At 43.4% G+C, this 25,712-nt stretch overlaps 1 protein-coding gene and 1 long non-coding RNA gene across 7 annotated transcripts in view; one reads left to right on the top strand and one right to left on the bottom strand.

Moving 5' to 3' along the window:
* The window catches only part of CBLN2 (cerebellin 2 precursor), a 93,734-nt gene extending 77,616 nt beyond the window's left edge, over positions 1-16,118 (top strand). The window contains exons 1-5 of one of the 6 annotated variants that reach the window (XM_045457604.1): positions 7,520-7,716; positions 8,291-8,335; positions 9,568-10,092; positions 13,014-13,133; positions 13,399-16,118. In XM_045457604.1, coding sequence (XP_045313560.1) covers positions 8,327-8,335; positions 9,568-10,092; positions 13,014-13,133; positions 13,399-13,596 — 852 coding nt within the window. In that variant the 5' untranslated portion in view covers positions 7,520-7,716; positions 8,291-8,326 and the 3' untranslated portion in view covers positions 13,597-16,118. Of the gene's footprint in view, positions 1-7,519; positions 7,717-7,746; positions 7,956-8,179; positions 8,336-8,624; positions 8,878-9,567; positions 10,093-13,013; positions 13,134-13,398 lie in introns of those variants that run through there. The other 5 variants (XM_045457602.1, XM_045457606.1, XM_045457601.1 and 2 more) reach the window with 5 other exon arrangements.
* LOC123587671 lies at positions 15,794-16,331 on the bottom strand. The gene is made up of 2 exons (XR_006707457.1): positions 16,220-16,331; positions 15,794-15,975 (listed from the first exon to the last, which is right to left on the bottom strand). It is a non-coding gene; the product is annotated as an uncharacterized LOC123587671 (long non-coding RNA).
* Between the last annotated feature and the right edge of the window lie 9,381 nt (positions 16,332-25,712).

The raw sequence follows: 25,712 nt of genomic DNA, 5'->3' as shown, positions 1-25,712 counted from the left end.
TAGAAGATTTGAAAAAAACTAAAAAAAAAAAAGAAAAAAAAAAGCAACACATCTCACTGTCAAGTGAGGCAATTCATATTATACTATTTTTCAGGATACAAACTTTTTGTTACAGGATGTTTGAAAGCTAGGTAAAAATATATCTCGTGGCTTAGGGCTCAGAGTCTAGGATATTTAGTATGAATATCCCTTTACTGATGCAAGTACCTGTCTTTTTCAAAGCCCACCTTCCCCATGACCCCATGCAACTGTGCCAGCTCTCAAACATTTTTCCATCCTCTGACTTCTTAGCACGGAGGGTAAGTCAGCACCTCCCTGAATTTTTGCATTTTGACTCATTCAAATGTCTTCCTTACCTCCCGATGCGGTTAGAGTTTCCTCTGGAGAGATGATAATACAATACAATCTGTGCCTCAGATACATTAGAAATGTAACAAATGGTTATGTTTATTGGAAACGAGGAGTTTCCTGAAGGGAAACCCATATACTTCTTTGTAGATTATCAAGAGAAATCAGAATGATGATTTATCAAACAGAAATCTAGTCAGCCCGGTAAGGGATCAATTTCGGTTTTGATTTTGCTTATTTTAAAGTTAACTTTTAAGTTGCAATCATTCTGGCAACGAGCAAATGAAGCCCGAGATCCACACAAAGAAGAAGAATAGTTAGCCATTGCAACCAGGAGAATGTTTGTGCCTGTTTCAGCCTGCAGGATTTCTAGGTCTACTAGTTCTTAGCAGATGCAAATACTAATCTCACCACCCCTCTGCCTTTGCTGCTACGAACCTTGACACCTTTGAAACAGGAGACAGAGGAAGATTACACATTTCCCAAAACACATCATAAAACTTTCAACCCTGGATAAGTATTTACCTGGTGATATGCATGCGAACTGAAACCCTGTCATGACATTTATGGGGTAATAACTCCTCATAGAACCATCTTACGTAGGATGATAAACTGTCCCTGGGTGTCCATTAAAAATGCATTTAGAAAGCTGTTTCTCCTGTTTTCTCAATTGTCCTTAATTTATCTTGCCAAAATTGAGCTTCCAGAAAAAAAAAATGTATAGGATTGCAATCCACTGTGATTTCTTTTCTTTTTCAAGTACTGTGTATACATCTCCATCATCTGGGCGACCTACGGTGAAGGTAGCAAGTGAAAGTGGTGGGCAGGGGGCAGTCATGAAACACCGAGGCTGCAGGTACCAGATCAGAAAAAGAATTCAGTAGTTGCCGGCTCACTGCTCGCTCAAACAACCAGGTAGCGCATCATTCGCTTTCAGGTGGAGAAACGTTTCTTAAAAATATGAGTTCCTGCACTCTGATATCCATGCAGCGGATAACCATATTTTTAAGAGAAATAAAATATGTGTAAAATAGTTTTTATAGTGGGTTACATCAGAAAAAAAAAAAAAAAAAAATGGCTCCTAAGAGATAACCAGCTCTTCTCAGCTTAGGCAAGATGTGATTCTTTGAAACACGAGCCTTCAGGTTGCTCAGTATTAAAAGATAACAATCCCATGGATGTCTGCTTAATATTCTATTGGGAGGGTCTATTTCCAAAGAATGGTCCCACGATCAGCAGTTAATATCAAGCATGAAAAAGTTACTGCTATCAAATAGCTTCTGAAGCCACAATCGAAGAGACTCTATTCAGATCTAGGCAATGTTTGAGTTGCACGTTTATTTTATGTTGGACTAAAATAATCCCATCCGTAGTCCAGTGCACTGCAGTGACCCAACAGGAATTCCTTCTGGTTCCCAGGTCACTGGGGTGATGGAAGGGAGCTTAGCGGGACTCAGCTAGGAAACGGTGACAAGGAGTTCATTAAGGAGCTGCTGACTGCGGATCACCAGCTGCGAAAACTGGTCCTACGTTCAGATCTCGCACCTTCAAACCCAGAACCTACCAGGTATCTCTCCCCTAAACTACCGACCCTTCACTCCTTTGCTTCCATCATATCTTCTGATAGGTTGGTTTTTGAGGACGTGGGCATGTCCTTGGAGAACAAAGCCTCTCTGTTAAATGACAATTGGAAAATGAAATAGATTTCAGAAGGCTAAAATGGTTGCATGCCCCATATTCTTGAGTGTTCACAAAAATTTTGGACTAAAAGCATTATTGAACACCTACAAACACAACCTGCCTTTATAATTTATTCTTATAGGGGAACGCATGAGAGAAAAATACACCTTGACCCATAATGAATATTTCTGAAAGTACACCAGCAAACAGTTTTTTTTCTTAAATCACGTTCCTACTTTGAAATCAGTTTCTAGTAAAAATATATGATTCATGTATATTACATGCACGCAAAATTTTCTGAGTATAAAGAGCCTTGACAACATACAGGTAGCTCATTTCCTAGAAAGTTACACAATGACACTACAAGAAATAGTGCTTAGGTTAAAATTTAGGAAATGCTTTAGGTGCATATTAATGATTCTCTATACCTTCTCGGCCACTAGATATTTTGTTTGTTTTAGCAAGATCTTGCAGAAGGAAGTTTCATCTAGTAACACTATCTTGGATTGACAAAGAAGAGTTGACAAACGGTGTCCTTGTTGATAAAAAATTGCGTTTTGATAGAATTAAAATGACGAACGTGAGGCACTTGACCCAATTTGGTAAAGCAATAGAGACATTTCCTATCAGAAAATAGAAGAAATTAAATCCTAGGATTGTATAAGACAAGGAGACGTAGCCGAAAAATTGTTTTCTTCGTTAACCAGTAGTTTCTATGTCTGCTGATATGTCCTTTTTCAAAAGGGTAGGAGTCCATAAAGTTGCTAATTTGCTTTGTATGCTGATTTTCAGATATGCCGTTTTAAGAATCGGGTAGCATATGACATTGGAGTGGCACGGAACGAGATCGCTTTGTATGTTTTGAATACCCTTGCCTTATAAAATCTCATAAACTCTAATATTTACCCTCACATAGATGTCTAGACTCATATTTTGAAGTTTAAAAGGCATTCGAAAGTGAAGAGTGGATTATTGTATAATGTAATATGTTCACTTCATAATACCATAGAAATAGTATGTTGTGGTCAAAGGTTGCTCTATATTTTATCAGTCTGCTCACAAAAGCAAAATTAAAAATCATATTTTAAAGGATATTTATGGGATATTGAAACATATAACAAAAATTAGTGGCTTAGGTTTTTGAAAACAGTTCATTTCAGCGTGATCTTTGAATGACAGAAGAAATTTGTTTCATTTAACATGACTACATAATGCCCCAGTCATAATTGACTTGATTTCAGCTAATCTGGACTTTTAACTGTCAAGAAATTCTCAGCTAATTTGCCTGGATTATTATGATTATTTAGTAATTTCGGGAAACAATTATCAACCAGTTGGTTCTTTGATAACTTTTGTTCTTTCTGTAACTGAATGAAAACTGGTTTCAATTTGTAAAGATTTTCTTCATATGTTGGTAATTCATTCAAATGCCCACATAACATGGGGTATGTATACGTTTTTCATGTTTATTTATTTATTTATTTTGAGAGAGAGAGAGAGAGAGAGAGAGAGAGAGAGAGAGAAAGGGACAGAGAGAGGGGAGAGAGAATCCTAAGCAGCCTCTGCACTGTCAGCATGGAGCCCGACGTGGGGCTTGAACTAACCAACAGTGAGATCGTGACCTGAGCCAAAATCTAGAGTCGGATGCTTAACCAACTGAGCCACCCAAATGCCCCCATACTTTTACGTTGCTGTTATACATGTTGGAGTTAATACACATGTCAGTGTGTTTATCATTGCACTGATAAATGTGAACGTGGATATTTACACAATTTGGTATGTATAACTTAAAGGTACGCAATATTTTGAATTATTAATTATTTTCTACAACTTAATAACCGGCGAGAATAACATTATACAGTATTGGAAGTGTCTGTACTAATAATTTCAGACATGTATACTTTCCCTAAAGTAAATGTGAAATACCCATGAGCCAGCAATCACACTCCTGGGCATATATGTGACGGGAGTGAAATCAGAATCTCGAAGAGATATTTGCACTCTCGTGTTCATTGCAACGTTATTCGCTACAGCCAAGGTGGGGGAACAACCGACGTGTCTGTCAACGGATAAATAGGTAAGGAAGCTGTGGCATATTTACCCAATGGAATAGTACCCAGCCAAAAAGGAAAAAAAAAAAAAAAAAAAAAGGAGGAAATCCTACCATTTGCGACAACAATGGATGGATCTTGAGGGCATTATGGCAGTAAAATAATTCACGCAGAGAAAGACAGTGCATGACATCACTTACATGTGATTCTAGAAACAGAAAATAGGACGGTGGTTGGCAGGGGCTGGGGCGGGGGGGAAACGGTTGGTGTGGGTGAAAAAGGGTACCCGGTTTCATCTGTAAGAAGAGTAAATTCTGACGATCTATGCGGCAGGATGACTATAGTTGACGATACGGTTTGTAGGCTTGAGAGTTGCCGCAGGTCGTTGTTAAGCACTGTCATCACATAAATAAATTAAAAAAAGGAGTGAACTCTGTTACCTATGTGAGGTGACGTGTTAATTATCTTGATCTTGGTAATCATTCTACAGTGTGCATGTATATCCAGTCATCAAAATGTCCACTTTAAATATATACGGTTAGATGTGCCGATTATTCTTAAAAAAAGGTAACCCTAAAAATAAAATTAATTTTTTTTTTTTAAATTTTTTTTTTCAACGTTTATTTATTTTTGGGACAGAGAGAGACAGAGCATGAACAGGGGAGGGGCAGAGAGAGAGGGAGACACAGAATCGGAAACAGGCTCCAGGCTCTGAGCCATCAGCCCAGAGCCCGACGCGGGGCTCGAACTCCCGGACCGCGAGATCGTGACCTGGCTGAAGTCGGCCGCTTAACCGACTGCGCCACCCAGGCGCCCCAAAATAAAATTAATTTTTGTTTATCAATGCTTACACGTTTATGCTGTAAAAGTGTGTACACGGCGTTCACATCCAAGAGTATGAAACACGTAACAGGTTGCAGTTTTCACATGCCTAGAATACAATCATACGTATTATGTATTAATTTAAAGAAGCAAGAAAAGGCTGCAATGCATGCTACAGATGTATTTCAGGGATGGGTTCCATGCAAAGAAACCAATTTTAAGCTCCATTACAGGTAAATATTTCGGATAAATGAAAGAAAGGGCGATATGGTCCTAGCCTTCCCCTCCCACATTTTTTTAAACATTAGAATACTTTTCTCTTAAGCTCTGCGTGGCCATCTGTCTACCCCAGGGTGATCCGGGTGTTACCCTGTATTCTAGATGGCAGATAGAAGGCATGGTACAATTTCTGAGACATAATAGATCCTCAGTAAATGACACGGTTGGCATGGTTATTGTGTATGGGGATGTCCCTAGACTTCAAGACAAAAGGCTCTACCACTGTTTTAGTAGTAATGGCAGAAAGTTCTGGTAACGTGAAAAGAGAACAGAAGTAATTCCTGCGATACCCAGAAGACATTTACATTTTACATCTAAGTTATATTCTGAAAATCTTTCTAAGCATGTTTATGGGTGACAATTCCATTACAACCTCTAAGGAGACAACCTCAATGTCTCCTGATGGATAGAAGAATCAATCAGTGAATAAATAATGCTCCGTTCCTCTGTTAGTCTGCTTCTCACAATGACTAACTTTCTCTTAAAAAAGAGCCTCAAGCCTAAATGTAAGCCTAACCTGTTTTTTTCCCCCATTACATAAGAATGCTTCCTGCTCTGTGTCCATGATTTAGCTCCCTATGTGGATGAAAGGTTTCCTGATTTATAGAATGTAAATACTTTTGTTGCCACATGGAAAAGAGCTTTCGTTTTATTCCCCCCGAAAGGTGATGATAATAATCTGATTCATGTGTGTTCGCATTTGTGTTAGTCAAAAGAAAGGCTTATGGCACAACATTTAAGACAGTTACTTAATAGAGCTGTTATTTAAAGATTTATAGATGTGTGAGAGGTATTGCTACTTAATTAGCATCCCCAAACGGGCCTAGTTGTCAATCTGTGCCTCACATTTCTTCATAGACCTAGTGTCTTTTGCTGTTTCGTTTTGCGCGCAAATCAGTTCTCACGATGATGGAATGACAGAGCTGTGCTTATTTTGACAATAAGAAATTGTCAAATCGATGCGACACTGAAATCACGTAACTACCTGAAAGTAAGAATTAACAATTTCCACTATGTTAAAAAAAAAAAAAAATGGCAGTGAAACGTGATGGTTTTGAAACAGTCTCCTGGCAAAGTCCAGTCCGTCTGATGTGCATGTGATGCAAACGCTGAAATTAAGCACTTAATTTTCCGCGCATATCCTAGGGAGGATAACAGATTTGGAGGACGTTTTATATTTTTAGTATGTTGCATGTTAAGTGGAAAACATTTGGCTCAGAAGTTCTTTTCATCACATTCTTACAACCATCCTAAATATTTTGTTTCATGTAACAATACGCAATTCTGTTTTTACTTGGCCCCTGTCTTCCCACACATCCATTTCGGTTAAACGAATTCAAAATGAATCTAATCTCAGTGCTTAGATATGAGGCCTTGTCAGTTCTAAATGGGGAGCGGAGCCACGTGAGAGCCTCTGGGAAATAAAGCCTTGCAAACCCCCTACCTGAAAAGACTCAGCCCGTGGGGTGGAACCGACACACTGGCTGAAACCTTCAAACCAAAGAGGGTTAGGTGTGAGGTCTGGAGGGATAGGAAATACTTCCGCTCCCTTCTTATGAACGGCATTGGCCGACTTACAGTCTATTTTTGATCAGCCTGTCGTTAAGGGCACACTATGCAAGTCAAAAGACTTCAGTATCTTTTTAACAATGTTTTTTAAAAGTCCGGGCATGAAGCGAGTGTACGTTTAAACGCTGCTTAAGGGAGGCACAGACTGCAGCTCCGTGGCCTGTGCAAACGTTTTGCGGACCGTGCTAACCAATGATAAACGGACTGCAGCGTAGACTGGTTGGGTCGAGCACGAAAGATCTGCAAACCCAGGAGCGCCGCCACGCTTTGTCACAGCGAGGGCACCGAAGGATACCGGCAAGATCGCTGATTGTTGTTGTATTTTGGCAGAGGGCAGGGCTGCTCTTTGGGCTCAAAGAAGACCATCAGCAAACCTCATCCTTTGCCCCTAGGGTTCCGCCACCCGGGCCCAGCCGGCTGGCCCGCAGCCTGCGGCAGGGAGGCCCCAGCGCCCGTAGGTGGCGCCCCTCGTCCGTGCTGGCGCTTCTCGCCGCCGCTCTGGGCGCAGCTGGGAAAGCGGCGCGTCTCCCCAGGTCGTTAGAGCTCAGAGTAGGCATTTTAATAAATAAGCGCGAGTGCCAACGCGCTCCGGGAGCGCCGAGGTTCAGAGGAGCAGAAACATAAACCCAGACGCAGGCGCCTCTTTAATCCCTGCCAAAAGCTGACATTTCCCAAACTGGAGATTCCGGAACCACCGCCTTTAAGCCATTAAAATCCCAGGCTTTTTTTTTTTTTTTTTTTTTTTTTTTCCCCTCTCCATCCCAGTCTTTTTTTTTTTTTTTTTTTTCCCCCAAGAAAACTGCTTTACCCCCTAATTATGAAAGTGGTCACGCTATTAAGGATTAAGATTTGGAGGGAATTTGGAAAAGAAAAGAAGGAATTGGAAAGAAGAGGCGCGACCGGTGCCTTGAGGGTGCCTAATTATTAAAAGCGAGGCGTCTGGGCGGATTTCGCTCGGGGTGTCTGGGTGAGAGCCGGACCTGGGTGGTGCAGGGTGCGGCGGGGGTGCGGACGCAGAGCGGGTGCGGAGCCCAGGAGGGGGCGGTGCGCGGCGTCTTCCAGGCGATCGCGATGGCTGTGCCGTCCGGAGACCGGAGGAGAGGCCGGGATTGAGGGGGCCCGGCGGAGAGCAACACCCTGGGGGCGCGCTGGGCGCGAAGGGCCCTCCTGGGCAGCGGGTCCGGGGGCGGTGCCCGGAACACAGCGGTGCGACGAGCGGGGCGCGGCGCGGCGCGGGGCGCGAGGGTCTGAGCAGCTGCGCGGTGCGGGACGCCGGGCGCGCGGGTCCCGGGCGCGGCGCGCTGCGGTGCGGGGCGCGGGGCCGGCGGATCGGAGGCGCGGCGCTGCGAGGGGCGCGGGGCGTGCGGATCCCGGGCGCGGCGCGATGCTCGAGGGTGCGAGGCGCGGGGCGTACCCGGAGCGGGCGCGGGCCGGCGCGGGAAAAGGGCAGGGCGGGGCGGCGCGGTTATTGGCCAGGCGCGGGGAGAAGGGCTGCGCTCCGAGTCTCCTCCCGCCAGCTCCCGCTCGTCTTCTTTAAGCAGAACAACTTCGAGGACAGCGCTGCTCGCTCATCATGGATGTCCCAGGTAACCCAAACCCGAGCCTGCCCGCCACGGTCCGCACGTTAATTGCATCCATGCATCTATTTTAATAAGGACCTTCGAGAGTCTGCCTTATGGAGAGGGCGAGAGAGAGAGAGAGAGAGAGAGCGCGCGCGAGAGAGCATATCGAAATCAGTTCGTAGTGGGGCTGGGGAGAGGCCACTCCTGGGGAAGCAACTTCTCTCCGGTTAGAGGGACTGTCGGAGGAGTTGTGCGGAGCTGTGGGCGGTGAGGGGAGAGGCGTCTTTGCTTTTCCTTTCCCGACTGGGCATGGAAATGACCTGTCTAGTGTCGTGGGAGAAGAGAGGCCGGGGGGAAAAGTGCAAACGCGCGCGCAAGTTAGCAGAGAGCTCCGGCGCTGCCTCCCAGGCCGGAAGGAAAGGGCCCGGAGTCTAGGAACAAAAGCCGCACCATAAAGCCAAGCTTGGGACGCTCCTCGGTGCAGTCCTCTGGTCCTGCGCGGGAGAGGGCGATCGGAGGGGCTTCGAGAACGAAGGACCTCGCTGCCGGCTCTGGGGACATGGGAAGTGGGTGTTTGCGTTTAGAGTCTCTCTTCTTTTTCAAATGTTTTCCTCTTAATCGTACTCACCCTAAGGAGCTTCCTTGGGATTTGTTGGGCGGAAAATGGATACGATCTGATTAACTAAGTGAACTGCTTAAGGAAAAAAAAAAAAAAAAAAAAAAAAAATCTCCAGGATGGAAAAATAGAGGATGAAAGGGAAATCAGAGACAGGAAGAGGTTTCTTGGTGTGGCTTTCAAGAAAATGTCCCTAAAATGAAGGCGATAAACCTTTAGTAGTTTTTTGTGTTGTTGTTTTTTTTTTTTTTTCTTTTTCTTTTTTCCTTTGCCTGCATCCTAGCCCCTCTCCACCTTTGCAGAATGGGCCCGGGGGTGGCGTTGACGGCGTCTCTGAGGTCACCGACCGAGTCTGAGGGCCGAGGCCCTGCAGAACCTCTGCCCGCGCACCTGACCGCACCCCCGGCGCGCGCAGCCCGGGAGCCCTCAGGGATGCCCTGCCCAGTGCGCCGGGGCGTTCCTCCGACCTGTTGTGCCAATCGGGGAGGGGGTAGCTTTGCGCGGGACTAAGAGGGTGGCCTCCAGGGAGGAGGGGGGTTCCTTGGCGCTGCAGGCACCTGCTCCCCGCGTCCCCTCCCCTCCCCCCCCCCCCCCCAGCTTCATCTCCCAGTCTAAGGGTTTGGGTTCTTTGCCCTCACAGGTCCGCTGGCGCCCTTCTCCTGAGGACGACCCTGGCCTTGACCAGCAGAGCAGGGGACCCAGGCCAAAGGAGGCTTCCCCGGGCCCCGCGCAGTCCTGCGCGCCCTCCCGCGCTCCTCCGGCCGCTGCCCGCCGTCGCCCTCGCGCGCCCCCGCCCCCCCCTGCCCGGATGGCGGCGCCCGGCCGGGGCCCCCGAGGGCCGCCGCTGACCATGCCCGGGCGCCGGGGGGCGCTGCGCGAGCCCGCTGGCTGCGGCTCCTGCCTGGGGGCGGCGCTGGCCCTGCTGCTGCTGCTGCTGCCGGCCGGCTGCCCGGTGCGGGCGCAGAACGACACGGAGCCCATCGTGCTGGAGGGCAAGTGCCTGGTGGTGTGCGACTCGAGCCCGTCGGCGGACGGCGCGGTCACCTCCTCCCTGGGAATCTCCGTGCGCTCGGGCAGCGCCAAGGTGGCCTTCTCCGCCACGCGGAGCACCAACCACGAGCCGTCCGAGATGAGCAACCGCACCATGACCATCTACTTCGACCAGGTCAGCCGGCCGGCCGGGCCGCCTCGCCTCCCGCCGGGGGTGGAGAGGGCGGGGGCCCGGGCCCGTGGGCTGGGGACTTCCAGGCTCTCCCTGCCTCCCCGCCCTGCCCTTGTCCTTCCTGCCTTTTCGAGTAAGCCCTCCTTGCCATTTCCCCTTTTCACATGGTAGCTTTTGTATCACCATCAGCTCAGTTCGCACTGGGACGACTGACAGTCCCTTAAAGCCGAGAGACCTGGAATGCTTTCCCCAAAAGGAAACTGCCCATTTTACTCTCCTCTGGGGTGAGGGCTGTCGTTTGGGGTGGATGGGTTTCAGCCCCCCAGGTGGCCAACTTGAGGACTGAGTGCGTTGATAACACACCCAAAGAGAGCGTTCTCGATCGGAAACTATGTGCTTATTGCTTATTGGGGGATGGTTTGGGGACTGGATGCTTATCTTCAAAAAAAAAAAAGTTGGGAAGAATGTGGGGGCAACAGCAGGGATGGCTATATAAATACAAAACAAAATAGAGTGTGGTTAGAGAAATGGAATAGATAGGAAATAAGATACATGCATTGTAATGTGCAAATATACCCAGCCCGTAAATATTATATATAGTGTGGTTCTATAGATTAAGAAAAAAACAAGTGGGGGTCAGTGACTTATGTTGCCCTAGGCCATTCCACTTCTCTTTCTAGGTTCAGAGCACAAGGGTCACTGAATGCTCAGACCTTGGCAATCCCTTCTCTGGGTCATCGGGCTCAGGATGGGGGGTTGTGACCTTCCTCCTGTGCCCTCCCGTCTTGGTTACTGTTGTTTTTCAGAAACAAATTGAAAACCTTATGGAGGTTCCCAAACTTTACCTGCTCAGTCCCTTCCTTTTGCCCCTAAAACAGAGGGCTGGGCTCACCAGCCACACTTAATTAACTTCCTTTCTGTTAACCGATTCTCACACCCAGTAAACCTACACATACCGCTGCCTCTTTTTAGGCCAGAGGATTAATTTGTGTTCATTCTTGCTAAGGATTATCTACTTGAGGTTTGGAGGTTTGGGGGGGTGGGGATGGTTCTTTCATCTGTTCTTTAAATAAAATTATTTATTTTAATGATGTCCAGGTACAGTAGACAATAATGAAATGGGTATTTGCAACCTCTTTACACTATTAATGCGTCCTTCTTCGTGCCTTATTATTAGTCATCTCCCGAGGTCCTACCAATAGTTTTCACAGCGTTGCTAATCCATCGTGTCATTTGGTGTGATGTCGGGCAAGACACGTTGTAGGAAGATTCTAATTTTATAGACACGCTAACTATGGCAGGACAGGCTACACCATGTTTCCCTGGCTCCCCAGGTAGGGTGTACGGAAAACCTGCTTTTCTGGGCTCCTTGGGTGTCCTCTCATCTACAACGGGGCCCAGAAGTTACCAGTTCCCTGAATGTAAATGGATGGAAGAGAGTTGAGGTCGTTGAGGTGGAGGAAACAGCCCCGAGGGTTTGGAAGGAGAACGCTTTATTCTCTTATAAAGTGTCGTAAGGCAGACGGAGAGAGCACAGGCTGGAAGAGACAGACAGGCGTTGTGAAGTACAAGGTCTCGGACAATAGAGCCCGGAGTGTCTGCGTGAGCCTGGCAGGCAGGGGGACTGAGTGGCGCCCTGAGCTGTGTCGGAGAAGCTGGCTCCAGGCTTATTTCCCCGAGTCCTTACGGCGCTTCTCAGGGCAACGTCCCACACGGCTGGGGGATTGCACATCATTCATCTGTGATGAGTGTGTGAGAAATAACAGCAGAAGGTGTTCAGCTGAGACTCCTTTTCTGAACAGATGACAGGATCCCTAATCTGGGGTTTTGTTGTTGCTGGCTGTCTGTTTTAAAAGCCCGAGAGCACCGAGGGGGGCCGTTTGATGATTTTAGCTGAGTTGTGCATTTGTGTGTGAGTAGGAATGGGGACAGGAGCCAGACAGAGTGGCCAGATTCTGCCTTAACCATCTGAAAGGGCGCCGGGTCATTACGAGAGGTCCTCCACTCTTCAAAGTCTGCTTATGGCATCCTAACACCCTCATCCCCCCTTTTGTTTGAGAAAAGGCGGCTGCAGGGTCACGTGACCTTGTATCCTCCGGTTAATTTTGTCATTAGTCTTGCAGACTCCCTCCTGCAGTTTGAGCTCTGAGTATCCAACTGCTGCCTGCACACCGTTTGCTTCCTCAAGCTTTTCTGCATGACATCATAGCTCAGCCAAGGGAGCAAGCACACGGCTCAGAGGAAAGCGCAGGGAATCAGCTGCAGCCAGGGTTTGCCTACCCCCGTGGGGTCTTCCACTGAGTACCCGAGATCCAGAACCTCTTGGGCACTGCCACGGAGGGTGCCAGGGGCTGGGGACACGTGGGGACAAGAACCTCACACCGTCCATTCTTTCCTGGGCGCAATGGAGTGGAGTTCCAAGCGTGAGCGGCTGGAGGTTATCTCATTGAATTGGCTTTGGTATTGATGACCCCATGGCCCGGTTGTCCCCATTCAGTCTGGCGCGGCCCTCTATTTCTGCGAAACTGAACTTCACGTCGAAGTCCCCAGAATCCCACACACGTCTGAACAGACTGCGTTTCGCTCGTGTCCTGACCTTATCGTCTTCCGTTCCTCTTCCTCGCCCTGGCCCTCACCGCGTGAAATTTGCACGCACCTTGTCAATCCACAGGGGAGATACATTTTGAAACATCCTTGTTCATTGCGATCCATGAGGATTCTTTTCCAGCCCCTTCCCCGTGCAGGGCATCTTACCCCCGGTTCCTCCCCCCCGGGGGCAGCCTTGGCTCGCTGCCTGGGTGCTGGCTTGTGGCTCAGCGGCTCCTGGAGTACCTGGCGTCGGTGGGTGGTGTTGCCAGTCTGGGTAAAACAGATGCTGAGGAGGGGCTTGCCACGTTTGTGCTGTATTCCCTCTTCTCTTTCAGGTATTAGTAAATATTGGCAACCATTTCGATCTTGCCTCCAGCATATTTGTAGCACCGAGAAAAGGCATTTATAGCTTCAGCTTCCACGTGGTCAAAGTGTACAACAGACAGACCATCCAGGTGGGTAGCTTCCAAGCTGCCTGGACCCTTCCAGCGTCGGACTACTAACGCCCCATGGCCGCAGGTCCTGGCGCCCCCTCTGTGACCCCGCGCCAGCCAGGGAGCCGGCTGACCCAGGGCTCCGGGCTCAGGGCCTGCCTCGCGTTCTGGGCCAGGCCCTGGCCCCGGGGCTCCCCTGGAAGAGGTGGGGCGCGGGGGAGGTGAGGACAAGTGCGGGCAGGTGGGGTCCTGCACGGTCTGCTGACCTTTACCGTCTGCCCTGCAGGTCAGTTTGATGCAGAACGGCTACCCAGTGATCTCAGCCTTTGCGGGGGACCAGGACGTCACCAGAGAAGCCGCCAGCAATGGTGTCCTGCTGCTGATGGAGAAAGAGGACACCGTGCATCTCAAACTGGAGAGGGGCAACCTCATGGGAGGCTGGAAGTACTCCACATTCTCGGGCTTCTTGGTTTTCCCTCTATGAACACAGAGCCCCCAGACGGTGGGGAAGTTGCGATCTGGACCCAGGCGTCTGCCCTTCCGAACACCCTGAACTTGCCAGAACAGGACCACTTGGTTCCAACCTCCTTCAGACTGTTGAGGTAGAAGAATGATTTCCTTCTAAATCTCCAGTATTTTCTTTGCATATCGGCCACTCCTCGGGAACCTGGCTTCTAATTAGTTTTAGACGACGAGGTCTTAAGGAGAAACGAATTTATCGATTTGAGCAATTTGTACCTGTGATCGTAAAGTCAATACTGGATTTTATTGTCGGGGCCGTTGACCTCTCTTCCTTTTGTTTGTACGTTGTATTGTTGCCCCACGCGAGGAGTGCCGTCGATCTCCAGGATGGATTGCAGGTCGCAGGCGGGACTCAGAGCAAGAGCCCCACGAATCACCACCGGCCGGATAGTCCTTGAAATGTGTTTTTTGTGTGTCTGTTCCGCCTTAAGGAAAAGAACGGCTTCGCTTTCATTCTGTATTTGCCCCCGGGTGGACGGGAGGCCTCGGGAGGGGGAAGGGGACATTGTGAATCTGTCAAGAAGCGCTTTATCCGGAGAAGCAAATTTTGCACGATGGGACTGCGACTTTTGCTTTGTATTGTTTACGTGTGTGTGGGTTTTTTTGGTTGTCGCTGTTCTTTTTTTTTCTGGAAAAGCTTTGCTTTCTTTCCACACTCAGCTCTCCCTCCTTACCCTTACTTCTATTTTTCGTCCTGGGATGGGGGAGAGAAACGTATGTCGATTTCTTGAATGAGACCAAACAAACAAAACAGAAACATACCTGTGTATTTTGTTGTGGATGAGACCGCACCAAACAGAAGGTACCCGTATCTCAGAGTCCAAGTAGCAGATGGACAATTCTGCTTCTTTCAAAGAGATTCTCTCAGATGCACCTTTAGAACTAACCAGCTGGATTGTTGTTTTTTTTTCCTTTCTCCCTTTTTTTTTTTTTTTTTTTTTTTTTAACGCTCTGGAATACTTTAACAACTTGATGTTCCTGGGTGGCCTGAATCACGTAAGAGAAGCATGGGAGCTGTAATGACCGAGTGTTCTAAACACACGCTTCCTTGGCCCAGCGTGCTTCGGTCTTCCCAGCTGCCTGTCTTCATCTGTCTGTGTCCACCCCTCCGTGAGTGCATCCGGATCAGGTGTTTCAAAGCCACCAGGACGGGCTACTCCCCTCCAGGATCCTCCTCTGATCTGCCAAGGAAAGAGGCGTGTTGACACTCTCTGGGAGCACCTGGCGAGAAGCCACCTGGAAGTCACAGCGGTTACAGGTATTGGCGGAGGCACCCTGGGAGCAGTTTTGCAAAGCCTTCCTGTTTGGGCACCTTGTACAACAATAGTGTTAGGACGCGGCTGGGAGATGATGGGTGCAGGGTTCATAGGCCAAGGAAATGTTGCTAATCCCAAAGCAATCCAAGAAGAGACCTCACAGCGGACGTTAATTTGTCTTTTGTGTAACACTGTAACCAAAATATTGATGATAAAAAGTCATAATTTAAGATTCAGAATAAATGGGTTTGATGTCTGGCTTGCTCTAACGCCTTCCAATTGTCTCTCGACGCCTAACATGTATGCAAGCGAAGGCCAAGGATGAAGGACTCGGGGAAGGGAAAATGCACACCGTACCTCTTGAAAACACACACTCCAATGCACACTCCCATGTGGAGATCTAGCCGTGGGTCTAGATGGAGACTGCACACTGAAATACATTTCTATTTATACGTATGTATTTGTCACCCAGGAAGGTTTTTGGGAGAGATATTATGGGAACCAGACAGCTAATGCTTTATGGGCAGGCAGTGTGTTTTATCACATAGAATTCTTGATGTGGTACAAGGTCCAATCCAGTATCGCAGTCAGAGGGCATGGGTCTAAAAGAAACTGACATTTCAATATGGCATCAGTTGTTTCTAAGATCGGTATGAACATGGGGAAACATTGGCTTCCATTTTCAAACAATAAATGCAGTGAGGATTAGAGAAATGAAAAAAGTATACTTTGATGAAGGCTCTACGTTTTCCTGGTCTTAGATGGACAACATAATAGGATACTCAATAATCTAATTAATTTGAATTGAAATGCTATCACATTTTGTTAGGAAAAAAAAAAAAATCAAGAAACATCAACCAAACATCATTTTGGGTATTTTGGCTCTGTGATTAGGAGACACGCTTCTAAGTATGGGCATTGTTTATTAATGCTGATAACACCAACAGCTCAATGCTAGCGAATATTTTTCATCTGTGTCTTACTGCCTTTGGTGAGTTAGTCCTCTGGTCCCTCGTTTTTTTCAACCTTCTGTTCAGTGTTCAGTTTCAAACAAGCAGCAAATTTCATTAGCGGATCATATCGCCCTTCGGAGATTGAAAAATATATGAGTACTGGTTATTTTTATTGCTTACTAAAATGTAACGCATATATTTGTTTGTATTTACAGCTTTACTACATAAAGGTTGTTATTTGGTTATGCTGTCTAATAAATAAGTTATTGAATCGATCAAGCTAAAAAGACGTATATTTCAGGAGTTTGTTTTATATTAGGAAAACAGCTTCATCCTGTTGATTCCACTCCTGTCATTTATTTATTTATTTACTTACTTATTTATTTCTGTTTTGAGCTGGATGCCAAACACTGCATTAGGGAGAAGCCATGACAGTCGTGCTGCCGAAGTCATTTGTCACCCGCAGTCACAGCTGTGCGGGTTGTTTGGCTAAGGATCTTTGATGGAGGTGAAGTTCCTGTGTGTGGTCCATAAAAATATACATCATCAGAGCAAAATTTGAAATGTGTTTTCCTTTAATTGGGGAGGAAAGAGTGACATCTGAAATACACACCATCTGATCCGTGCTTCCCTGGCTCTGGGCCTCAGTTTCCCCATCTGTGAAGCCAGTTCAGGAACCCCCACACCTCCTGCCCAACTCACGAGGATATCGTGAGATCACAGGGACACTCTGTGAGATCTACAGGACACCGTGGTGACCAGAGGCATTATGTGGCAGGGAGGGTGTTTCCAGAAAGTGAGATTTTTTTCAATATGCAATTTATTAAAAGTGTTTAAAATGAACATCCGACAGGAGGACACTTTTATGTGAAAGTAAGTTTCCATATTTCCCACAAGCTTATTAAAATGGTAGCACTCCAGAAGTTTAATTTGATTTTTAAGAATGATGATAATATGACTATGTCAAAATCTATGCATTTTCATACTAACTCAATTCTGAATTATGTTCTTGCACTGCCCTATGTGGCTCAAGCCCACCTTTCTTCTCCAGCATGCGATACCCACATTTTACAAAAATATAAAACTAATATTTTTAACACGAGTAAAAATTGAGTTATCAACATTTTGGCATTATAATAGCGAGTGGGTCTAGCTGACAAATGTTAATCGTACTAAAGTGTAAATGCCTTTAAATGATACTATTTTTTAACTTAAAATCTATTCTAATTTGAAATATGACCCTGATTCAACTCTACGTCCTGAGAAACTGTATTTACTATCTATAATTCCTGAACCCTTTTTGCATCTTAATATTTTTTTTATTTATGTACTCATGCATAATGAAATTATTTACATTTTAAAAGTTTGTGATTACTATGACTTCTTCGAGCAAAGGTCATAAAAGTCCATCAAATATTGGCATGAAAACTCATGGAATCCTATAGAGATTACATATTTGGGAAAAAAATGTTGTAATTTTTTTTTTTTTTGGAAAATCTAGCTATATCAAGCATCAGAAGAGTTAAAAAAGATACATAAAAGCAAACCAAAACCTTTCCTGAATCCCTAATTTTATTTGTATTAATTGGTATCGTCACATATGCAGTAACATGTATATCATTTGCCCATAAATACATGAACAAATACATCTGATTTTTATCAGTGAATGAAATAAAATGCGTAGATTGGTCACGTTCCCCTGGAATCTGGAACTAGGTGAGGGGACACCTTGATGAATTCCTTTATACAAGCAAAACAAAAGCACGGGCTGCTTCAGCATGTCTCATACGTAGCAAAAGGAGCAGAGAATAAGCTGTCAATTTGTGTGGTGGTTTTGTAATCTTTTATAAGGAAATGAATATTGCAATAAGATAACGTCAGCGTGAATAAGTAGTTAGTGCTTACATTCCTATAGCATAGGACGTATATAATAATCTAATGCACATGAATGAGAAGCTGTTACATTACATTGAAGGTGGTGTAAATAAAAGTTAGAACTCACAGAAGCAGGTGACATAGAATTATTCTAAAGGTTCGTCCGCGCACTCTGTAGAAACACTTGTAAAAAATAGAAAACTAGATTAACCATAGCACTACAGTGAGTTTTTCCGTTTTCCGTTGTTTACATAGGAATTTACTTGTCAAGGGGACTCCCACTTTGCTACTAAAATAGGATATTGCAAATACATTTAACATGTAAGATCAAAGCCTATAAGTTCTCATAAGACTCTTAAAATTAATTTTCTTGGCATTTAAAGAGCATGCACACCAAAGAGAGTGGAGAAAGGTAAGCTACAATTTCCATTTTGGTTTTATCATTTTACATTTTTTGTGCTCAGAATTTTTTTTTTTAAAGAAGACACTGTGAAGATGTTAACTGCTAATGGCCACGTACACTAATCAAGTACGTTTATGTATTTGCCTAGCTTTTTAAGACATAATTTTTTTGCGGGGAGGTTTACTGCCTTTGAAGATGGAGAGCTACAATTCATTCACCTTTAGATATTTTAAATGTCTATTTGTTACCTAGCTCTCCATGATGTGATTGGTCAGTCCGGTCCTCACCCTCCCTTCAAAAATAGAAGAAACATCTTTTCAAAATTCCTTTAAATTAGATCCAATGAATATCAAGTTTAAAAAAAAATACGTGTTTGTGTAATAATATTACACCAAAACATGAATTCTAAGTAAGTGAGCTTTCTTTCCATTCCCAAACCCAGTAGGGTAACTTGAAATTTGTGAGGGCAAAAGCCGTGTGGTTTTACCTCCCACAGATAATAGGAGCTCTGTTTTGTCCTCCTAAGTGGATTTTGCTGTGGATTTCCATCACCAGAATCACTTAAGTGTCTATAGCCTCATAAATCATCATCTTCAGCAACTCGCCCACATACACTCACTGTGTAGTGTAAATGAGCTCCTTGACAACTTAATTTGGAAAAGAAATCTTCATTCCCTCTTCTTAATGCCTCCAGCAGGAACCCTGGGGGTTAGGACGCTGCTTTGCACTGGAGCCATCCTAACACAATGGAACCTACTTAGTAATGAGACACCACCAGTTTTGCAACCCGACTGGCTACGCCTTAACTTTTATTATTGCCCCCTCGTATTTTTCAGGAGTGCTAATTTCTCTTGTGGAATTTGTTCCAGGTGGCAAAAACAAAAACAAAAACAAACCCTGCCCGAGATGGAAAATGTGGAGAATGTTGGCAATGCACTGGGGATGTGGGACTCCTGAGTATTTTGCTTAAGTCTGTTTGCTCTTAATTTTTCGTCTTAAAATGCTTCCCTAAACTTCTTATGCTCTTTAAAGACCAGTAGGATATGGAGCATCCTCCCATCTCCTTGACTTTGGACTATCTATGAGCTTTTATTGTGACTCTGGGTACTTTGCTATGGAACTGACTTAAGAAAAATATTTTAAATATAACCAAATTAACCAGAAAAATTGGCAAAGATTCCTTACTACTGAAATTCCTCATTTGCAATGTTTTTTGACGTGGTTTGTTTTTACAATGTTTTGCATGGATCATAAAGATTCCTAGCGGCTTTCAAATTAACATTAAAATAAATATAAATATTGAATTAAAATCAATATTTATCTTTGAATTGCTAACATATCTTTTTTTTTTTTTTTTTTGCAATCATGTAACTATTAGGTCGTAGACTTTTAGAGAGACGTCTATCACTGAAAAACATAGGACATGAAAATGTGATACTATCATTTTTTTTCATATTCCCAAGCACCATGTAGGGATACTGTAACATAGTTTTGTTCTGGAACTATAAACTTTCAGTGGAAAAAGCAGTTATGTCATTTATTAAAACAATCCATTCTTTTGTGGTCAAGGTGTAGATGTTTCCTTTTCATTCCATAACATTTACATATTGCTCCTTAAGGGCTGGAGAGCGTGCTTAGGGATGATGATAGAAAAATAAAGACACACATTGTGTGTGCCAAGAGTTTGCAGTCCTTGCTAAATATATAGCCTGGAGGATATCCAGGGTAAACTCATGGTGAGGGGTAGGCTGGGGTGAGCTTAGGAGGAACCTTGGAAATTTGCGTGTTAACTAAAATGAAAAACATTTTTCACACATGAAGAGGAGAATGCTATTTGGGTGTTGACGTTGAATACACTGAACATCCATTAATCTTCCGACCAAAAGGCTCCCTGTGACCTCTCCTCCCACGCTGAATGTGGTTGGGTATTTGGCAGACATATGGCACACTAGGGCTCATGAGCCAACCTTGAATGTACTAAAGTGGAATGGGACAGATATGGGGAATTTCCATTGTTTTAACACATGAAGGTTAAGATATAATAGCCCTTTTTTTACAGTTTTATTTCTGTTTGCCTTGTGTGGTGAGTTGCTGGAGAAGACAGAAGGCATGCTAGAATTAGTCAAACCCTTAGAAGATGGATCTAAATCAAGATACAAGTAAGGCATGATGTGAAGTCCATCACAAACAGAGCTGGATGGAGGACCTTATCTAGCATTTTGGCGTATTTTACAAGCTATTAGCCCAATGAATACATTGGGACATTACTCAATGTCTACCTTACGACACAAAAAATAAACGTGAAATCAAATTGCACTGGTAGAAAACATGAATTATGTGTGTTTTATTAGCTAATCACAAATATATGTGTGTTTGTGAGTGTGCGAACATTGAATATAAACGAATAGGTGCAGCCACAACTTACCTCTGTCCAGATGTTTCCCATGTGCCTCCAGCTGTGCCAGCACTGAACCCTTGCTGTCAGGGAAGAGGGAGGTGATATGGACCTCGCTTTGGACATGGACTTACTTCTACTAACTCACCTCCATTCTTGGGTCTGTCTCATATTTTATTTCTTGTATTCAGTCGTAGGAATCTCTTTCTCCAGAAGGTGGAAATTACATCTGGTCTCCCTGACAGACAGAGATTGAGAACTGTTGAGAATAATTAAGCCATCTGGTGCTATAAACCCAACAGAAAGCTATGATCAGTGGATCATGGTCTAATCTAGTCTTCATCCATTGCATCTGAATTACCTTGGCACAAAGGAGGGACAAGGGGCTGGATTTTCAGCGAAGATTGTCACATCTCCCCAGTCATTTAGCAGGCAAAAGGCATGCGTGCATCAGACTGTGATAATTAGGGAAGAAGTATTCTCCCCTAAGGCCTATTACTTTTGATACTTCATTTTTCCTTTTTTTGTTTTAATGTCTCAACAGTGACTGTCATGAGACATTGACTTGTGATTCTTACCAATTCCTGACTATGTTCATTAGAAGAAATTCTTTTACTAAAATAAATTTTCTTTTTATCTCAATGAAAAATTGAAATGAACATAAATTTATTTTGTGATATTTTTTGTTTCCAGAATTGTAGAAACATTTGTTTCAGGAAAAACTCCCCAATAGATGGTGCTGCTGCTGTGATTTAAACCGCTGAATAATTAGTATGCAAAAGAGCTCCAGAGAGAGGCCTCTGGGAATTCCCTCACATCAAGTTATAGAAAGACAAAAACGCGGCTTCAGTTTTGCTGAACGCAAATTGACGTAATTGTATAATTTGAAAACTAGAAGGATTTTTTGATCTTTTGAGGTCAAGAAATTACTTTTTATCTCCATTGTTCATATCACAAGTCTCTTTGAAACATAACCACCAACGAAATTGCGTGTTGCCAAAAAGTGTACTGAATGGCCTTCCAAGTTTCTATACCCCCCATAATGCTTCAAGGATCTATCAGTTAAAGCCCTAATGTGAATATGATAGTAGAAATGAAAAATAGAGTGCTTCCTTCATATTTATGGGGAAAAATTGCAGATGCGGGAGTCATCTTGGCAGAATGATGCCATCACTGCTGTTAATGAGAAACCATAATACATCAACCCTTTGCCCAGGTCACGCACTGTTTCTAGCATTTTATAGTTACCTTTCCATTGAATCATTATGAGAATTGTACAAAGTAGGCACTGTCATTATCACCATTTTCTAGATGGTGGAGAATGCGGTTTGAAGCGATTCGATGATGTGGTCAAGATCTCACAGCAAATGAGTCACAGAGGTAGGAATCTGACTACGGGCTTTCTGACTTCAGAACCTATTCTCTCATCTATTGTATTTTACCATATCTCAGCTGGAGAGCTAAAGTAAGAAAAAGATTTTCTTGAAGAAGATCTCTATATGTGCGATGATTAAACAAAACTGTTTGCATCCTAGTTATTTCAGGAAAACTCATTGTTTAAGAAACGGGACAGCTTATCTTTCTATTCTGCAAACATAAAAACTGTTTTTACTCACAGGTGGAATTTAAGAAATAAAAGAAATGAACACATGGGAAGGGGGCAATAGAAGAGAGGGAAACAAACCACAAGAGACTCTTAAGGATAGAGAACAAATTGGGGGTGGCTGGAGGGTGGTGGTGGGGGGTTAGATGGGTGTTGGGTACTAAGGAGAGCACTTGTGATGAGGACTGGGTGTTTTACGTAAGTGATGAGTCACCGAACTCTACTCCTGAAACCAATATTGCAGGGTGTATTAACTAACTGATATTTAAATTAAACCACCAGGACAACAAACTGCTTGATTGTAATCATAAGAGAAAAATTACAAGAGCTGCTGTGAATTTACTGACCCTCTTGTACCAGAAACACCACAGTCTGAGCTCTCACTATTTTCATGCAGAAATTGATACTGGAAATGTTTCTTTCCCTTTAGCTCCGCCCCGAAACTTTTTGCAACGATGGAACTGAAAATACACAAACGTATAAATATAAACAGCTCTTTTTCTCAACAATATTGTATATTTTCTAAAGGACACAGGTCACTCTCTAGATTTCTAGAGTAAAATCTGAGAAATCAAGGACATAAGGTAAATAAGCTAGGCTTGAATTGAGCATACTGTCTTAAAGCTGTTCGTGAAGCTTTAAGCTTAACCTCTGGCTAGAGAAATCTCTTAGAACATGGAGTCAGGGAGTGTTTAAGAGATTAGATCTCTTGCCCTGAAAGCATAATTAGCTTTAAAATTAGTTTTTAAAAATAAAGTTAAAACTAATTGAACAAAATTAAAGTCGATTTTGGAAATAGCAAATGTCACTTGGTTGGATTGAGTGGTTTTGCTATATTCTAATCACAGGAAAATACATTTTAGGAGTCACATAGTAAGAAGGCAATACAAAATATGTCACCAAATGTGTTTCTGAGAATGTTACTTTATTTTTTGGTGCCTCTCATTTTATCTTTTACATTGTTATATATTAGATGTAAATATAAAATATTTATAAAAAATGCTTTTTTACATGTATCTTTTTATACCATATAAAATATTAGAAGTGCCACATTTCCATTCAAAAAGGTAAGGCAAAACGGACCTTTCACAGCTTCTATTTGTTTACAATAAGGGGCTTAGTCTCGAGAGTAATGAAGTGGTTTGTTTGAAGAGGTGAGTACCTTCTGTGTACCAGTATTCGTTGGGTTCCTTGCTGGGCTCTCCCACCAGAGAGAGAACCTCAGACAGACCCTCCATTTCTTAATACAACTGAAAATAAGGTAGATTAGCTAAAAGTATAACAATTACATACAGGGATGTTTTACTTTCCAGCGTGATCAAGTATTAAAAAAATAAAATCGCAGATGAACATAAAATAAACATAGATTTCGATAATGTAAGGTTTTCGAATCGAAGATATTGATAGCTCTCTATGGATGACTTGGGATGGGTCAGTGCCCCTTAAATATCATGAAGTTCAGCTTGTTGGCCTGCAAGACAGTTAATGTTACTTCATAATCGTACCGCTGAAGAACGGGCAGCTGGGGTTTACTGATGGCATTTTGGCATCACGGAGTTGATCCCGCCAACCCTGGTGCTTTTTCCTGTAGTTAGCAAACAAGGTAAGGATTCCTCTAATGGGACACGTCTTGCCAGGCTTCGGCCGCAGAAGGTGATGAGCCAGCACTGCTGCCTTTCTGCCCCTCTGGTTTCAGTGCACCAGCGTTTACACTGAGAACATACATTTGGGAATTAAAAGCACTCTTGTTAGACAGAAATGTCAGGGCACTGATGCTGCTGATTATGATATGGAGATTTAAATGCATATGTGAAGAAGATAGATAGATAGATAGATAATAGATGAATAGACAATAGATAGATGGTGGGTGACAACAGATGATAGATAGAAAAATAGCTAATAGATAGATGATAGGTAGATAGATAGATGATAGATACACAGATGATGGATAGATAGATGATAGATGGATAGATAGATGATAGATAAATGGTAGGTGACAGATGATAAATAGAAAATAGATGATAGATGATAGATGATAGGTAGATAGATAGATGATAGATACACAGATGATGGATAGATAGATGATAGATGATAGAAAGATAGATAGATAATAGATGGATAATAGATGATAAATGATAGATGATAGATAGATAGATAGATAGCTGGATAGATGATGGAGATCAAGCATGGCGGTAAAAAGAATAAAAACTCCATGTATTTAACTTTCTTTAGGTTTTTGCTTTTGTGATCCTTGCCTGACATGGATGTGCCGTAACAAAGAGTTATCAGAATAATAACTCCAGATGATGTCTAGCTTTGTTTAGTGTTGTCACATGTCTGCCTGAAAATCTGTTTGGAAACTTATAACCTTAGAGTTAAGTAGTAGGTAACAGTTAATAATTTCTAAGTAAGAGAGTCTATTGAAACAATTGTTAAGACTCCACTTAAGTTTTTATAGGTTGGGCTTCATATTTTCATGCAGTATAGAGAAGCTAAATATATTTGAATCTGTTAATAAACATGTTCTTTTTGTCACATTGAAAAAATATACTCTAAGGAAGAATATACTTATAAAAATTGTGACATGTGTGTTCATAAAATTTAGCAGTCTGCTGCAATTCACAACTGTTTATTTCCTAGTTTTCTCTGTAAGAAAGTAAAGGTTACTAACGGCTAAAAACTACAATCAATATGCGAAAATAAAACTACTAGTAACAATCAGGGTGAAGGGAAACATTGTATGCAAAGTATGCACAGTATATAGGGTGTGTTTTTGTTTTGGGAAAAGAGTAATTTTGTTCTAAAGTAAAAGGTGAAAATAAAGGACAAAAACGAATGTATAAGAAAGTTACAGGCAGGGGCGCCTGGGTGGCTCAGTCAGTTGAGCATCTGACTCTTGATTTCAGCTCTGATCATGATCCCAGGGTTGTGGGATTGAGCCCCGAATCAGGCTCCGTGCTGACAGTGTGGAGCCTGCTTGGGATATGCTCCCTCTCCCTTTGCCCTTCTCCCCCAAGCTCTCTCTCTCTCTCTCTCTCTCTCAGAAAAATAAATAAATAAATAAATAAATAAATAAAATTTAAAAAACTAAAAAATTAGAATATTTAAAAAAATAGGAAAAAAAAAAGAGAAAGTTACAGGCAGTTTGGGAAAAAGGAATCTTGAAAACGGAATCTTATCCTGTGAGATCAAACCTGGATAAGATTAGGTGGTTTTATTTGTAAGTTGTTTTTTTATATATATATTTTTTTAATTTTTTTTTTCAACGTTTATTTATTTTTGGGACAGAGAGAGACAGAGCATGAACGGGGGAGGGGCAGAGAGAGAGGGAGACACAGAATCAGAAACAGGTCCAGGCTCTGAGCCGTCAGCCCAGAGCCTGACGCGGGGCTCGAACTCACGGACAGCGAGATCGTGACCTGGCTGAAGTTGGATGCTTAACCGACTGCGCCACCCAGGTGCCCCATGTTTTTTTATATTTTTTTAAGAGTTTCAGTATTAATAGTACACAAATGCAAAACCTTATTGGTCTTCTCTCAAGAAGAGATTGTAAAAGTTTATAGTTTTTGCTGTTTGTTTATTTGTTTATTTAT

The sequence above is a fragment of the Leopardus geoffroyi genome, chromosome D3, assembly GCF_018350155.1.
Source record: "Leopardus geoffroyi isolate Oge1 chromosome D3, O.geoffroyi_Oge1_pat1.0, whole genome shotgun sequence".
NCBI classification, from domain to species: domain Eukaryota; kingdom Metazoa; phylum Chordata; class Mammalia; order Carnivora; family Felidae; genus Leopardus; species Leopardus geoffroyi.
Note: the sequence above shows the minus strand (reverse complement) of the source record. Positions and strands in the feature narration are given on the sequence as shown.